This window comes from Pan troglodytes, chromosome 2, assembly GCF_028858775.2.
Source record: "Pan troglodytes isolate AG18354 chromosome 2, NHGRI_mPanTro3-v2.0_pri, whole genome shotgun sequence".
Taxonomy (NCBI): domain Eukaryota; kingdom Metazoa; phylum Chordata; class Mammalia; order Primates; family Hominidae; genus Pan; species Pan troglodytes.
The window spans coordinates 132,821,836-132,838,034 of record NC_086015.1 but is presented as its reverse complement, the minus strand read 5'-3'; the positions used below and the strand labels follow the sequence as shown (position 1 = coordinate 132,838,034).

Genomic DNA, 16,199 nt, shown 5'->3' with positions numbered 1-16,199 from the left:
TGACTTTCCCAGGATCATAAACAATCAAACACTTCAGGCAGGAAGGTGCCCTCACTTCTCAAGTGCAAAGCCTCCGCAGCCGGTGTGGTAGCCATGCAGTCTGTACCTGTGACGGAACCGCTGGATTTTGCAACCTGCCGCAGCGCCCACTGTTAATGCCGCATCCTTTTCATAGTGCCACCTGCGGTGGGTCTGCGGCAGGATGTGAGGCCTGAGAAGCCGGGCTCTTGAAGCGCTCCTTCCAACTGGCTTCCTGGGGAGAGAAAGTCAACACAATTACAGCTGGTAGTAAAATCAATATGTCAGAGTTTTAATGGGAGAGTGGGCAGAGCTGAGCTTTGGCCCCAGGAGGGAGCCAGCTGGAGGGGGAGGGGGCATCCTGCTCTCAAAACGGGGCCGAAACCAGCGGCGGTTGCTCATCCCATGTGAGAGAGGGATAAAGTGAGGTTTTTACAGGAACTGAAGCTAGCAGCCCGTGTTGCCTGGGCCTGAATACCTGCCTCCCTTTGTTGCCACACGCAGAGTAGGCATACGTTTCCCTCACTTCTCCAGCACCCAGCATGGCCGTGTTGCTCTCAGTCACTCGACTTAGAGAGAAAGCAGCTGAATACAGTCGTTCACACTTTAGTCAAAATTAGGTTCCTTTCTTTTGTAAACATTCCCTCCAGAGCACAGGCTCCATGCTGGAGAACGTCATGCATGTGCTGCCATGGGAAATGTATGACCAGCACAGTGCCATCACAGGAGTTGGGGGGCTGAGCCACATCTTGAAAACTTGCCGTCTGGGCATGCCTGGAGAGGGAACAGCATGGGTCCAGACACGGGGGGCGCTGAAGTGCCAAGGGGAGTACGAATGCCTCAGAGGCATGGGATGGGCATTGGCTGCTGAAGGGACATTTACAATGGTACAAGAGCCCCGGGTATGAGGTGTGGGCACATTCCAGGACCTGTGGAGACTGATGTGGTGGGCGCAGCGGGTGGGGCAGAGGGAGGAGGGAGACTGGAGGCCTGGGAGCTGGCAGGAGCTGGGGCACGAAGGCCTTGAATGCGAGGCTGGAGAGCTGGGGCTTGATCCCGAGGACAACCGGGAGCCGGGTTGTAGGTAGGGAGGGTCTGACCAGCTTTGTGTGAGAGAAAGATGGCCCTGTGACTTGGAGGGCACTGCGGGGATAGCCGAGCCTTCCCTGCTCTCAGGAGAACTTGAGTTTTGAAAGACTCATGCTCATTAGCCTTGAAGGAGGACGGTGCTGGGGTCAGGGGGTATTTTGAGCCTGTGAGGCTAACTGTCCCTGGAGACCAAGTTCAGCCGAGGCCAGCATGCTCAGGACGTCTAGTCCCCGAGTCCCGTGTCCCCATCCCCCAGCCTGCATCCCCCTCCCCCAGCAGGGGCGGCACTTCCCGCCACGCTGGGCTTCCGTTTTTGAGCCGGTTTGCCTTGTGATTTCCCCTGGCAGCTGGGGAATCAGCTTCCCCCTCGGAACACAGATCATTCGGAGCAGCCGATGGCTTACTTCTTTAAAAAAATTTTTTTAAATTTTATTTTAGGATAAGGGGAAAAAAAGCTGGGGGAAAGGCCTTTTAGAAAATTCCTTCGGTGCAGAATTAATGGCTTGTGAAAGTCAGCGCGGGGCGGGGGAGGGGGGAGCGGGCTCCCAGCGAGCTCCCCTCCCTCCTGCTCCCTTCCTCCCTGCTGCCCTAGCCCACAGATCACCCCGAGCTGGGCGCCTGGTCCGCCTTTTCCCAGGACCGCACCCTGGCTGGATGTCAGGGTATGCCCAAAGGTGTCATCTGGGGCCTCCCAGGTGTCCCCTTCCAGAACTTATGTTCCCTTGGTGGGAGGGATTCACAATTTTAATTTTAAACAACTTATTTTTAAATGATGCAAGTGATTCATATTCAGTGAAAAAAGTTACTTAGTTACCTAGCCCCTAGGAAAATCATCCCTCGCAGTGGTGAGGATCCCACCTCACCTCTTCCCTGCAGCTGCAGGATTGCTGAGGTGTGGGACCCCGCCTGGTTGGGGCAGCTGGGGAGACCGCTCAGCACCCACCTTCCAGGGCTGTCCCCAACTGTAACACACACAGGATGGAGTCGGGTAGGTCAGGGCTGGCACTGAGAGGAGGTGCCAATGATGCAGCTCTCGGGTTGGGGGGAATGGCTTCCTGGGCAGAGGGAGCGGCCAGGCCAGAGGTCCTGAGGCAGGAACAAGCTTGTGATATTTGAGGCACAGAAATGAGGCCAATGTGGCTGGGGTGAAGGAGCAAGGGCAAGGGAGGTGTGAAATGGAGTTAGAAGATCCGGGGACCCACGGGAGGATTTAGGATTCAGGATTTATTCTGAGTGTCCTGGAAACCATGGGAGGGCTTGAATTGGGGGAGACCTGCTTTGCATTTTTAAAGGGCTCATTTGGCAGCTGTGTTAGCAGATAGGAAATGTCAGTGTAGGGGGCAAGAGTGGTCTTGGAAAATGAAGAGGGCTGGGAGGGCTGTCCAGGTGAGAGGATGGCTGCTCAAAAGCTTTAAGGTAGGCATGATTTGCCCTGAATTTTCTTTCTTTCTTTTTTGATCAGCAGTTGAACATGGGTAACTTTTACTTCATAATAATAACATAAGCAGCAGTCATGTCTGAAACACAATAGTATCAGCTAACACTTCCTGGACACTTACTGTGGGCCAGGTACTGTGTGAACACTTTAACCTGCTCCGTTTCCAACCTGGGCCAGTTCACCCCTCCTTAGGCAACCTGGTGGTCCCCCGCTCCCGGGAGGTCACCATATTGATGCTGAACTTAGTGTGGACACCCGATCAGCATAGCACACTACAGCCCAGAACTCCTGGACTCAAGTGATCCTCCAGCCTCAGCCTCCCAAGTAGCTGAGAACTACAGGCACGTGCCACCACGCCCGGCGTGTGGGAACACTTTAAAACAAATGATTCATCCCAGCCTCTATGCGGAAAACACTATGGATATACCCATTTTATAGTTGAGTAAAATGAGGCTCAGAGGCAAAGTGCCTTGCCTGGGTCACCCGCCGTCATCCTCCGGAAGACCCCTCCTGTATGTTGGTCCAGGGCATCCCCAGCCCATCACACCTCTGGGCTCAGGGCTTGGCCCCCAGGGACATGCTGGAAACAGCCCCAGCCTAGAAGCCCATCCGGCCGTAACTGTGTTTATTTGCCCAAGCACAGAAGGACCCACTATTTATTGCTTTCTTTTGAAAACTAGCTGAGCCTTTGTGCAAAAACCAGGCAGGCACATCATCAGTGGCTTAAGCTTGCAAAAAGCACAGACAAGAAATTTAAAAAGAAAAATCTTTAAAGCTTTGCCCTAAAGATGGTTCCAATGCTGCCTTCCGGTGACCTCCCTGAGTCCTGCTCTGAGCCTCTGATGTCCAAATGCAGCTGAGGCATGGGCTCAAGTCTGCTACCTGGGTCAGCCCTGGGGGCGTGACATTGCAGTTAGCCATTTTCCCCTCTGAGCCTCAGTTTCCCCATCTGTGAGATAGGGCCCCTAGGGCTGCCAGGATTCTGGGAGTCAGTGCACTGGCCTGGTACAGTGTCAGTTCCCAGTAAATGTGGCCTGTTATTATGTTTACTGTTGTGACTATTTATTGTTTATGCACCAGTTTTACCAAAATGGGCCCATGACATCCTGTGACTTTTCTTGTAATCAGTGTGGGCTTATGGCGTCACTGCGGGATGGGGGCTGCTCTCCTGGATGATAAGCCATGATGGACGCACTCAGTCCCATCCGACACATGTGTGTGTCCCCTTTTCACTCCTCTGCACCACCCTTGTGCCTGCGTCTTTGCGGAGTTGCACAGTTATTGTCTCAGGGTCACTTCCTGGAGGCCTGTTTTCTATTTTTGTGCAAATTGCACCAGGAACCTTTGAACATACCAAGACCCAGGAGAAGGGAGGGAAGGTAGGAGCAAGTTCAGGGAACAGCCCGGACATGGGATCACCTGTCACAGCTGCCCTGTGAGCCGCAGCTGATTTGCTGCTGGAGGGCATGGGTGATACTGGGCTGATGTGGACATGGGACTGTGCATTCAGACACACCCAGCCTGTTTGTCCCCCTGTAATGTGGGCAGATGAGGGGATAGGTGCTTGGGGAGGGAAAGAAAGGCTGCGATTTAGGGAGGCCTCCACCTGGAGTCTTGCAAGCTGCTGGGGCTTTGGGGTGGTGGTCCTAGGATCAGAGCAGACACCCGGCAGGAGGAAAGCCCATGGTTGCTGTGGAGACACAGAGCCAGCCGGGGCTGTAGGAAAACAGCCGAGGCAAGAGGGACACCTCTTGGGTGCCAGCGGGTTAAGCTGAGGCTGACGGTGGCCTCCGGTCATCTGGTGTGGACTCCTCTGCTCTTCCCAGCTGTGCCCGGCCAGGAGGGGCAGCCCCAAGGGGGTGCGGGTGTAGCTCTCACCCTGGCCGGCCTCCCTGGACTCTTTAAAATCAAACCTGACCTTGTTCCCTCGCCTGCTGGTTCCCATGTACCTTGAACGTCATCTCCTTGGAACAGCTCTGTAACCAACCCTGAGGTCAGGGCAGGCCTGGGCTTGGGGATGGGGTCCCGTTTGTGTTTGGGCCTCAGCTGAGCACTGAGGATATAAAGTAGGAACAAGACTTGAAAGCTCTGATGCCAGGGCCTGAGATCCCAGCCAGCTGTGCGGGCGGGGAGCCGGAGAAGGTTCTGGAGCTGGGATCTGACGTGCCGTTCCTCTTCCAGCTCCAGCCAGAGCAGCTGGACTGTGGAGCTGCTCACCTGCAGCACCCGCTGTCCATCCTGCAGCCCCTGAAGGCCACGCCCGTGTTCCGCGCCCCGGGCCTCACCTCCGTGGCCGTGGCCAGCGTCAACAACTACACAGCGGTCTTCCTGGGCACGGTCAACGGGAGGCTCCTCAAGGTAGGTATGGGGTGGGGATGTGGGGAGGGGGTGGGTGTGGGAGGCTCCCCTGGGAGTTGGCTGAGGGGGTCAGTCTGTACACAGGGCTGCTACAGGTCCAGCCTGACCCTTTGTTTTCTCCCATTCACCTAGCACTTTACAGTTTGCAAAGTATTTTGCAAGTCTGTTTTTGCCACTATTGCTCATAATATAGGTGGCGTCCGTACAGAGGAGGGAAACCAGGGCTCAGAGAGGGTGCTTCTCTCAGAGGCTCTAGGACTGGGGCTTTGAAACTGTATGGCTCTGAGTTCAAATGTCTGGGCTCTGCCATTTGCTGGCCCTTTGACCTTGGGCAACACATATTCTCTCTCCAGGCCTCAGTTTCCCTGTCAAGGGCTGTAAGCTGTTGTGGGGCTTTGGCAGGGTAAGGCCATGGCCTGGTAAGCAGGAATGCTCATTCATTTCTCCTCCCCAGCCCTGCCAGCCACCCCGTCCCAGGGTGACTGGTGTCTAGAGTTAACTGTACCCCAGCCCGTGGCCCCGAGATTCCTGGAGCTGGGAGGAGATGCGCAGAATCCAGTTTCCCTGCTCTGGGGCAGGACAGACATGGCGGAGCCTGGGCCAGACCCCCAGGTGCAGCCCTGGACCTGCCCCCAACCCAGCCATCTCTCCTGCTCCCTCTTGGGAGACTAAGCTAAGCGCCACCACTCTATTCATGCACCAGGCCCGGCCTAACTGCTCAGATCTGATCACCCAAGTCCCCCCCAACCCACTGCCTGGGCAGACGCTGTGGGCTGGGTGGGCGTGGGGAGTGGAGTCCCAGGACCCCACCGCTGCGGCTGGGGAGAGGAAAAATGTGGGGCTCGTCAATGGGGCTCGTGGTTTGGGGTCAGATACTCACATTCGGAGTCTGGCTCTGCTGCTTCCAGCTTTGTGACTTGGGGCCAGTTTCTTCTCCCCTGCGAGCCTCAGTGTCCTGGCTTAGGAACATGAGCCAGGCCCCTCCCCCACCCCCGACACCCATGAGGCTGCAGTTGTTAGGCGCCTACTGTCTACCCAGAGCCTAAAGTGCATCCTCTCACTTAATTCTCACACCCCTGCAAGGGAGGCAGAAGCACGATTCCCATGCCACAGATGAGGACGTTGAGGCTCTGAGAGGGGAAATGACTGCCCCAGAGTCGCACAGCAGGAGCTGGCCCACAGCCCACACCCCACCACGGCCTGGAGCCCCTCACCTACCACCCTGCACAGTGTGGCCTCTGTCTCCAGCCAACCCTGCCCTGCTCGGGCCTTAAATCGCCACACCCAGCACAGGCCCTGGGGCACAGTAGTTGCTCAATAAATGATTGAAGGAGTGGAAATGACTTGAGTGTCCACTGGACGCCTGGACATAGGGGTGGGGTGCGGGCAGTGGCCTGAGCCCCTGCAAGGCTCCGCCAAGAGGCCACGTGGGACAGGAGTGTCTCAGGCTGGGACAAAGCCCATGGAAGCCTGGGGAGAAGGTAATTTTGAGTTGGTGTGTAGAGGCTTCTGGGCCTCATGTGTGCATTGGTAGAAGGGGAACAGGAAGGAATATTCCAGAGGAGAGCACAGCATAGGCAAATGCCTGGAGGCTGGAATGTGTGAGCAGGGTTGAAAGGGTGGAGATAAAGCTGGGGTTGTCCGGGTTAGATCACCAGGACCTTGAGTGCCAGAACAGGTTCATTCCATAAGCAGAAGGGAGCCATGAAGGGTTTGGGAGCCCCAGGAGGAAGGCTGGGGCAGAAACTGGCCTGGGAGGTGTCCGGACCACTGGCCCCATCTCAAAATGCCCAGCCTGGGGCCTGGCAGGGCCCAGACAAGACAACACACTGGGAACAGGCAGGGCCAGGCAAAAAAGAGCAGAGTTTGGTGGGGCTCTGACTGGTATTGTCATCCTCAGGAGGACACGCAGAGGGTCCCTCAGAGCCAGAGAAGCTTCCAGGCCCCAAATAATCCTGGTCTTCCTCCTCCCTGCACCTTGGTTCCACACCCCCAGCCTTAAGCCTTGGACTGTGGGGTCAGGCAGGCCTGGTATTGCATTGTAGCCTTGTGATCTCTTCACTTTGTGCCTCTTGCCAACTCCCTCGGCCGCTCCCAGCCTCAGATTCCTCTTCGGTGAAATGGGCGTGGCGGGGAGGAATGAGACGTGCAGCCTAGCAGGTTCCCCAGGCCTGACCCCATCAGCCTGGCCTGTGTCTTATTTAATGCTCATGGCCCGCCTGCCCCATTAGCTCAGGAAACAGGCTCAGAGAGGGGAGGCAGCTTGTACAACTTACACATTGTAGAGCTCCTCAGTGTCAAAGCCAGAATCCAAACCCAAGCCCCCGCCCTTAGCCATGGTGCCTAACAGCCTCCCAGAGCACGTTTCGTAAACTACAAAGCCTGCACATGTTCACAGGGCGGGATGCCTTGGAGAAGAGCCCAGAAGGAGCTCCTGGTGGGGGCACAGCAGAGGCAGAAGCATCGAGGCCTGGCCCTGTGCCCTCCCCTGCACGCCCGTGACTTCCCACCCCTCCTGAAGGGTCCAAGACAGGATGGGGAGGCAGAGCCCCCAGACCCGGGCTCAGGTTGTCCCCTGGGTTTGGCCTCCCCTGCTATGGGCTCCAGCACCCTGATGCCCACTACCCCCACAGATCAACCTGAACGAGAGCATGCAGGTGGTGAGCAGGCGGGTGGTGACTGTGGCCTATGGGGAGCCCGTGCACCATGTCATGCAGTTTGACCCAGCAGACTCCGGTTACCTTTACCTGATGACATCCCACCAGGTGAGGCCAGAGCCCCAGCCCAACGCCATCCCAGCACCAGCCGAGCCCTCTTGCTTGCCTGGCCTTTACACGCGCTGTTCCTCTGCTGGGAGCACCCTCCTCCTCCATCTCCCTTATCTGCTAACTCCACCTTGTCCTGCGCCTCCCAACACCGACCTTGCCTCTGCAGGGAAGCCTTGTCTCCCATGTTCCCCCATTAGAGTGTTGACCCTCAGTTTCCCCAGCCTCTCATGGCCCGCGCCATGCTGACCGTACCACCTCCCCAAGGGAGAGGCTGGCAGTCCCATTGAGCTGGGCCCCCACCTCTGCCCCCAGATGGCCAGGGTGAAGGTCGCCGCCTGCAACGTGCACTCCACCTGTGGGGACTGCGTGGGTGCGGCAGATGCCTACTGCGGCTGGTGTGCCCTGGAGACGCGGTGAGGCTGGACACCAGCAACAGCTGGACCAGGAGGGCTGTGGGGGTGGGAGGAGCTGACCTGGGTCCTGACCCTGCGGTGCCACCCCAGGTGCACCTTGCAGCAGGACTGCGCCAATTCCAGCCAGCAGCATTTCTGGACCAGTGCCAGCGAGGGCCCCAGCCGCTGTCCTGCCATGACCGTCCTGCCTGCCGAGATCGATGTGCGCCAGGAGTACCCAGTGAGTCCTGGGGGAGGCAAGACCCAGCTCGGGACACAGAGGGGAGCCTCCCTTCACCCAGCACCCAGGCCCCGAGAGGTGGAGACTCCCACCCATGGTGCCTCAAGGACCTGAAGACAAATAATGAGAACAGTGACAATGACTGGGCTTTCCTGACCAACTAGTAAGTGCCAGGCACGTGCTCTGTGCTTGACGTCCACCTCCGTTAGGCCTTACACACCCTATGAAGCAGATGCTTTTGACATCCTCATTTTACAGATGGGGAAACTGAGGCACCAAGTGGTGAAACGACTTGCTGCAGGTCGCACAGCTAGGGAGTGGTAGAGCTGGAATCTAAACTCAAGAGGCGGGTTCTAGAGACCCAGGAGGGAGGGTACAAGTTGGAGGCTTGGAGGACAGTGAGTTCCACCCACCTTTTCCCAGAACAGGGGATGGAGGGAGGGACCACCAGGTGCCAGACTGAAATTTCTCCTTCTCAGAAACAGATAAACCTGCAATGCAGGGGGCTGGGTCTCCCCCGGCCTGTGCCAGTAGGGCTCTGGCAGGCAGCCTTGGCGGTGGGGGATTCTGGGCCCCGGCAAGGGGTGGCAGCCGAGGGTCAGACAGGCCTGGGGTTCATGCATCTGGCTCTCAGTGACTTCTCTGAGGATGAGGGTCCTCTTCTCTCACCCTGGGGGGCTCTGACAGCCCGGCTCTGGCCTGTAGCTGCTCAGCATCTGGGGCTCCTCTGCCCTGCCCTGCCGTTATCACACATCACAGAGTCCTTCCCTCATTCATTCAGTCATTTCATTCATTGGACAAATATTATGGAACACGTACTATGTGCCAAGCACAGTTCTGGACTCTGGGGACACATCAGTAATCAAGACAGACCCCTGGCCCCAGGCTCATGGGGGAGGAGAATAGGCAAGATAAAACCTGAAGGTGATGCTAAGTACTGTGGAGAAAATGAAAGCAGAACAGGGGTGGGGAGTGGGTTGTGGGTGCAGACACCTCAGGCCAGGTCAGGTAAGATATGCAGGAGGGGAGCCAGGGTGAGCATCTGGAAAGAGTGTCTGGGTGGAGGGAACTGCCAGTGCAAAGGCCCTGAGGTAGAAACAAGGTCAGCTGTTTCGGAGAGTATTAGGGGATGGGGTCAGAGGTCACGGGGGCCAGATCATGCAGAGCCTTCTTGACCACTGTAAGATGATGTTTCATTTTGCAGCTGGGGAAACTGAGGCTCAGAGGGTCACATGTAGGGCATAGCCCTCTGGCCCTGAGTCCTGGCCACCACTACCCCTTCCCCCAGGGGACATTCAGGCAGTGCCAGACCTTGGGTTGGTGCACAGCCCTGGGGCAGGCTGTGAGGAGCATAGCCTGGACCCCCAGAGCTGAGGGCTCCTTGCCCCCAGGGCATGATCCTGCAGATCTTGGGCAGCCTGCCCAGCCTCAGTGGCATGGAGATGGCCTGTGACTATGGGAACAACATCCGCACTGTGGCTCGGGTCCCAGGCCCTGCCTTTGGTCACCAGATTGCCTACTGCAACCTCCTGCCGAGGGACCAGTTTCCGCCCTTCCCCCCCAACCAGGGTAAGCACGCTGTGCTGTTGGCACAGCCCCGGAGGGGCAGAACGGTGGACTGTCAGGCATGGGGATGGCAGGGGGCCAGAGGTCACAGCTTCTGATGTTGGTGGCAATCCCCTGCCCCCATGTCCTCCCCTGGCTCCCCCATCCATTCCAGACCATGTGACTGTTGAGATGTTTGTGAGGGTCAATGGGCGGAACATCGTCAAGGCCAATTTCACCATCTACGACTGCAGCCGCACTGCACAAGTGTACCCCCACACAGCGTGAGTGGCTTGGGTGGCTTGCCTCCAGTTGGTGGAGGGAGGAATGCATCCCCGGGAAGGGTCTTTGCTTTCAGGGGGCCCTGAGAAGAAAAATCATAGCATCGTAGAGGTAGACAGGCCCTTCAGTTGTTCATTCACCAGCACATTTATTCATTCTACAATAAATGCATACTGCCTGATGCCCGGCCTCTGTGGACAGCCAGGTGGGACGGGGCAAAGTGCTTTGATTATACTCAGTTTAGTCTTCTAAAGGCCCTGTCTCTTTTAACTCCTATTTGTATACCTCTTGTTAGCAGGCAGCTCACTACCTTAAAGACCCAATCTTTCCCAGGCAGCCCCGATGATGAGAAAGACCTTTCCCTGTGCTGGGATCTGCCTTTTGGGTTCTAGTTCCTGGGACAGGGATGAGTTGAGGGGTGGGGAACCAGGAGTTGAGGGGCCTCCTTGTCTTCCAGCTGTACCAGCTGCCTGTCGGCACAGTGGCCCTGTTTCTGGTGCAGCCAGCAGCACTCCTGTGTTTCCAACCAGTCTCAGTGCGAGGCCTCACCAAACCCCACGGTAAGCCAGACTAGGGGGCCCCTCCGCCTCTGCTGTTTCATTACCTTTTTAAAAAAATTCACATGTTGAGAATGTTTCAATGCCTTTGCATATTCCGCCTTAGCTTTGGCTTTGACAGCTATATGGGGCTCATCACATACCACGGTGCGTTTAACCCATGCCCTATAGTTGGACATACTGATTATTTCCTCTTTTTTGCATTTTGATATAGCCAGGGCACTATGCATATCCTTGATGATTCCCTGAAGACCGCTTCTGAGAAATGACCTGTTGGGCTGGTAGTGTGGCCATAGTTCTACACCTTGAGCTCAGCTGCCTTCCAGAAAGCCTGAGCCAGTTTACACCCCCACTGCAGTAGGAAGACCATTTCAACAACCCTAGGTGTTCAGGGCATTTGTCCTCAAGGCCTGTGGAGGTGATTCGCTTAAGGTCATCGACTCAGGCAGTACCAGACTGGGGCCTTAACCCAAGTCCCTCTGCCCCTGGAGCCCATATTCTCCCCTCCTGTGAAAATCAGGAACTGGGTGGAAAGGGCCCTGCCTGGGTTTCTGCACGAGCAGTGGCGTCCCAAGGGTGGGTGGTGCTGCAGCTGTCCCTGGACAGGGAGGATGGGCTGGCCTCAGAAACCACACGCTCCCGGGTCCTCATGTCAGTCCCTAGGACCCTGCAGTCTGACTCCATGCTTGTCAGGGGCCAGACCTGCCCCAGCACTGCATGGTGGCTGGGTTTAATCAACTAAATGGGGCGGGAGCAAGAGGAGGAAATGTAAAAATGGATCAATCTAGGCTTTTTAGTGTAAAGATAAAGTAAAAATGGACATGCCACATACCTCGCCCCTGGTTGGTTTCTGAGACTTGTTCACTTTCCAGGTGGCCTCTCACCTTTGCCCAGGAAGCCTCTAAGGCCACCGCAGCCCGTGCCAGGATGGCCAAATGGGATGCCTGGGACCTTGGCTGGGGTGATAAGGCCTAGCCAGGTGGGATGTGCCAGGGTCCTGAGATCACAGCTCGTCCCCTCTCAGACCTGGCGCGTATCAGGGCTGTGTGTGGCTGGGGTAGGGCACCAGCCTTCCTGCAGCTCATCTCTCCAGGCAAAGGCTGGTCCTGCCCATATTCCAGATGGCACAACTGAGATAACCAGCATGGCACCTGGTGCCCTGGCTCCCTGCAGAAGGTCACTGGGGCCCCTTTCTGGGCACACATCCCGGGGAAGCAGCCCCAGCGCCCAGAGCCTCTGCAGCCCCAGCCTTTTTGCACTGAGCTCAGAGAATCTTCTCAGGAATCCCTGAAGCCCTGTCTACCCCGGCAGTTGCTAAGGAGGGGGCCCCATGGCCTCAGCCTGGAATCCCCTGCTCGCTCGCAGTGCGCAGCACCTCCCACCTGAGCCCCATAACTGCTTTGAAGAAGAGCCTGGCAGGGGCCATGCTTAATTCGAAGAGGGGCTTGGCAGCGGGGGGCTTCCAGCACTGGAGGAGAGCCCAGTGGAGTCGGTGCAGTGAAACCATACGGGAGCCCTGAGCTGCTCCTGGACCCCCAGATTCCACAGTTGGGGCCCCACTAGGACTCCTGCTCTTGTCTGGGGACCCCATCTCAATCACGTCTCTTCCTTCCAGCTCCCAGCCCAGGGTTGTGTACACAGCAGGGGCTCGGTGATGGTGGTGGGAAGCATCACACTGGGCAGCAGCCTGCTTCTTGTGCTCTAACCTAGGGGATGCAAGGAGGACCCAGCCTCGTCACAGTCCGTTCAGCATTTATTGAGTGCCTGCTGTATGCCTTAGTCAGTACTGGGCCCTGGGAAAGAACCGAGTTGGACTAGTCCTGCCATCACGAGCCAAGAGCCTCAGGTGTGAGCTGTGGCTGTATGATCTTAGGGAAGCTACTGAATCTCTCTGTGCCTCTGTTTCCCCATCTATAAAATGGGACCTGCCTGAAGGGTTTGGTGGGGATCTGGAATTATGCCCGTAAGATACCAACTCTATACTTGGCACATAGTAGATGCTCACTACAAAGCCACCATGCACCTTGGGAACTGATGGCCACTCTCTGTGGGTGGGCCAGAGTGAGGATTTCAGAGAGAGGATTTCTCTTGAGAGGGGACCTTTGTGCCGGGTCTTGAGAGATGCATAGGAGCTCACCAGCTGGGAAGGAGTTCCATGGCAGCGTCCTGTCAGATGGCTGTCCCCCAGGTCTGCAGTTCTTCAGGCCAGGAGCTGGGGTGGAGGCACAGAGGAAGCCTGTCTGAGAATTACAGTAACTAGCCGAAGAGGCAGCTCTGCCCCGGGCGTGCAGGAGGCTCTGAACTGATGCTTAATTTGGCATTTAATGAAGTGCCAGTTAGTCGTAGTGGTGCCGTGGTCTCTGTGTGAACAGCAGGCAGCAGGGTCTGCACACCACGTGGCCCCTCGGGAGCCAGGAGAAGTGTCCCTGGGAAGGGAGGTGCTAGGGCCTGAGTCTCCTGTCACGTTCCCATTGTCCCTCATGGTCCCCGCATGAAAGATGTGCGAAGTGGAGGATGCTGGAAGGAGGGCTTCAGCTTTGGGGGAGGCTGGGAGGAAGGTGGATGTGTGCCCCGTTTGCAGGTGCCTGAGGGATGAGGTAGCTTCCCTGGGGGTGGCTTCCCAAGGACCACTCATAGGTGTAGGTGGTCACTATGGGCCAGTGGAGAGAGTGGGGTGGTAGGAACATGGGGGCAATTGTGGGGGTCCCTGGGGGTACAGAGACGTAGGGAGGGACCAGGTAGATTCAGGGTCCCTGGGTTGTTGAGTGCCTTGATGGTTTGGGACACCAGTTCTTCCCCTGGAGTTTAGGAGAGGCCCTGTGAGAGCCGCGAGGACTCCTCCAGCCTCGGTTCTCTAGAATGGGGGTGAGCATCCACCTGGCCACAGGTTACAAGTGGCTAAGGGGAGTGGGGTGGCCCTCGGGGATGGTCACACATCATTCACTGTGGGGGCCCTCTTGTGAGAGCGCCTCCTGCCCTGACTCTCACACCTCAGCCCCACATCAACACCTACCCACCGGGTGGGCTGGGGCCAGGAGGACAGAGGCTGGGCCCCAGCCAGCCGCAAAGCAGACCTGGCAGTGGCTCCGAGGCCTGAGTGGAAACGTGGATTCCATGCCCTCGGATTCCGTGGGGTTTACACACAGCACAGGATGGCAGCCTGCGGTCTGCAGGGGGCCCGGGGCTGACTCCGTCTGGGCCCCTCCTTGGTAGGAACACGGAGGCCCGGAGAGGGTCAGTGGCTCGTATATTCTGGCACAGGGAGCCAGCAGCACCCGGGCCTGGCTATGCTGCTTCTCTTGCCAAGGCCCCTGAGGTCTGCACCAGACCCTGTCCCTAGGGGAACTCACCACTCTGGTCTCGTGGTCAGCAAATGGTCTGGACAACTGGAGCATTCCTGTGTTGCTCATTCCACTGTAGGCAAACTGCTTTGCTTCTGTGTGCCTCAGTTTCCTATTCTGTAAAGTGGGTGTAATGATAGTATCTACCTCCTAGGGTTGTTGGGAGTAGAATTTGGTGAATTAAAAGAGTGCAAAGTGCTCAGAACGGTCCCAGCAGAGGGAGGGCTAGATGAGCTGGTGACTGCCACTGTTATTAGCATTATCGTCATCAGTTCTTGTTGTTGGCATTGGCATCCCCTCGAGGTCCGGTTTTGGGCTGGGGTCCCTGAGGGGAATCAGTCCCTGTCCTGCTCTCATCTGGTGTAGAATAAAGAAGCGTCTCATATTTTGTCCCAAGGCCTTTGGCCTGGCTGGGTGACCTCACGTGGACACACGTGGCCCATGGACGCTTTTGCTTTCTGGCCTGATTCTAACCCAGATCCTTCTGCAACCAGCCTTGGGAAGGAGGGCAGAGTAGGAAGTCCCTGAGCTGAAGGGTGGTTGTAGTCCCCTTGGCATGGGTGTGGCTGCTCCAAGGTCCCCAGTCCTGCCCTGCTCATGGTCAGATTCAGGAGCAGGAGGAGGCAGGAATGGCTCACTGGGGCCACCAAAGCGGGAGAACACAGGGCAGGTTGGGGGGTCCATACCTCCCAGCTCAGAGCGATCACTAAGGTGGACATGGCGGGAACAGCCCTGCCTCTGGTCTCTGCCCCTCCCCCAGGCCTCAGTTTCTTATTCTGTACAGTGGAGCATGGATCCCAGGAGCCCGGAGACAGCAGTTCCCAACCAGGCCTTGAATCCCTGCAGCGGGGCTAGACCTCTGCATCTTAACACGCACCCCAGCTCAGAGGACCCCAGAGTCAAGACACCTGGGGCTTCAGGGGCCAGCCCTGTCCTCCGCCCTCAGGCAGCTCACTGCTCTTGGAGGCTCAATCTCCCCTCCCTCCCTTCCATCCTTCATCCCTCCTTCCTTCTTTCCTTCCCTCCCTCCTCCCTCCTTCTTTCGTTCCATGAAGCAGCTGCTCTGCCAGGCCTCAGTGACTCCACCACCAAACAAGAGCCAACCATGTGCTGTCCCCCCATGAGCCCCGGGCCCTTCCTGGGAGTATCTGGGGCTGGCACCTTCACCTAGAGGCTGTGACTTATACCCGGGCTGTGGGGAGGGGTGTCCCCTGGAGACCAGTGGTACCTGGCCCTCTGAAATGACCTCCTGGTATTCAGATCCCTCCCTGTGCCTTTCCTATGGGCTGTTTGGAAGCCCAAGGTTTCTCTTTTCTGAATCGCTTAACACGGGTCAGTCAGGAAGCTGGAGTTTCAGCCCTGGGGGCATCTCAGGGAGTGGGTGCAGCCCCCCTGTTCTACTATTGGGAAAGGTGAGGCCCAGAGACAGGGAGGAGCTGGGCCTGGAGTTCAGCCTCCCAGCCTCCTCTGAGGCCAGGGAGCACTCATGGAGGAAATTGGCCCCACCACTGGGCGGGTTATGCCATCTGCCTGTGCCCACCTTCCTCATCTTTAAACAGGGCCAATGCGACTTGCCCATAGGATGGAGGGTGGTGGCGAGTGGGAGGCACGGGGTGGGGCTGGTGGCCGTTAGGACTGAATGACTAGTGTTTTCTCCTCAGGAAGGCAGGACTGAACCAGGCAGGCTGGGGTGCAGTGAGTCCTCCTGCCTCTTCTCTGAAATGCCCCTGTGTCACCCTCTCCTTCTGTTTCCTCTGCAGAGCCCTCAGGACTGCCCCCGGACCCTGCTCTCACCCCTGGCACCCGTGCCTACGGGTGGCTCCCAGAACATCCTGGTGCCTCTGGCCAACACTGCCTTTTTCCAGGTAAGTAGAAGCCAGGCCAGCGCCGGGTGGGGCCAGGAGGAGGCCGGGGAGCACGCAGGCCACTAACTGCCCCCATGTCCTGGTGTGACCCCTGCTCTGGGCCCACTGCAGTGCTTTCGCACCTGTGTGGGCTTTGCTTTTCTTTCTCTGAGTTTCCACGTTCTGCATGAGGAAGCCCCACTCTGACTGCACGGGGCTGCAAGAAGAGGAAGTGGTGAGGGCCAGGCCAAGGGGGACAGCTGGGGGCCAACAGCTGCCAAGGGAAAGCCAGTGCCCCCAGGCTCTCCTGCCCCGTGCCACAGCCG

At 57.5% G+C, this 16,199-nt stretch overlaps 1 protein-coding gene across 5 annotated transcripts in view; it reads left to right on the top strand.

Moving 5' to 3' along the window:
- PLXND1 (plexin D1) overlaps positions 1-16,199 on the top strand; it is a 51,526-nt gene that overhangs the window by 12,519 nt on the left and 22,808 nt on the right. For 4 of the 5 annotated variants that reach the window (XR_010155766.1, XR_010155765.1, XM_009446434.5 and 1 more), the window contains exons 2-9: positions 4,727-4,903; positions 7,537-7,668; positions 7,984-8,084; positions 8,175-8,304; positions 9,696-9,873; positions 10,025-10,133; positions 10,589-10,691; positions 15,790-15,894. Coding sequence is in view for 3 of the 5 variants with exons in the window: in XM_009446434.5 (XP_009444709.3) it covers positions 4,727-4,903; positions 7,537-7,668; positions 7,984-8,084; positions 8,175-8,304; positions 9,696-9,873; positions 10,025-10,133; positions 10,589-10,691; positions 15,790-15,894 (1,035 nt within the window). In the remaining 2 variants the exon portion in view is untranslated. The remainder of the gene's footprint in view (positions 1-4,726; positions 4,904-7,536; positions 7,669-7,983; positions 8,085-8,174; positions 8,305-9,695; positions 9,874-10,024; positions 10,134-10,588; positions 10,692-15,789; positions 15,895-16,199) is intronic. The other variant, XM_016941876.4, reaches the window with a different exon arrangement.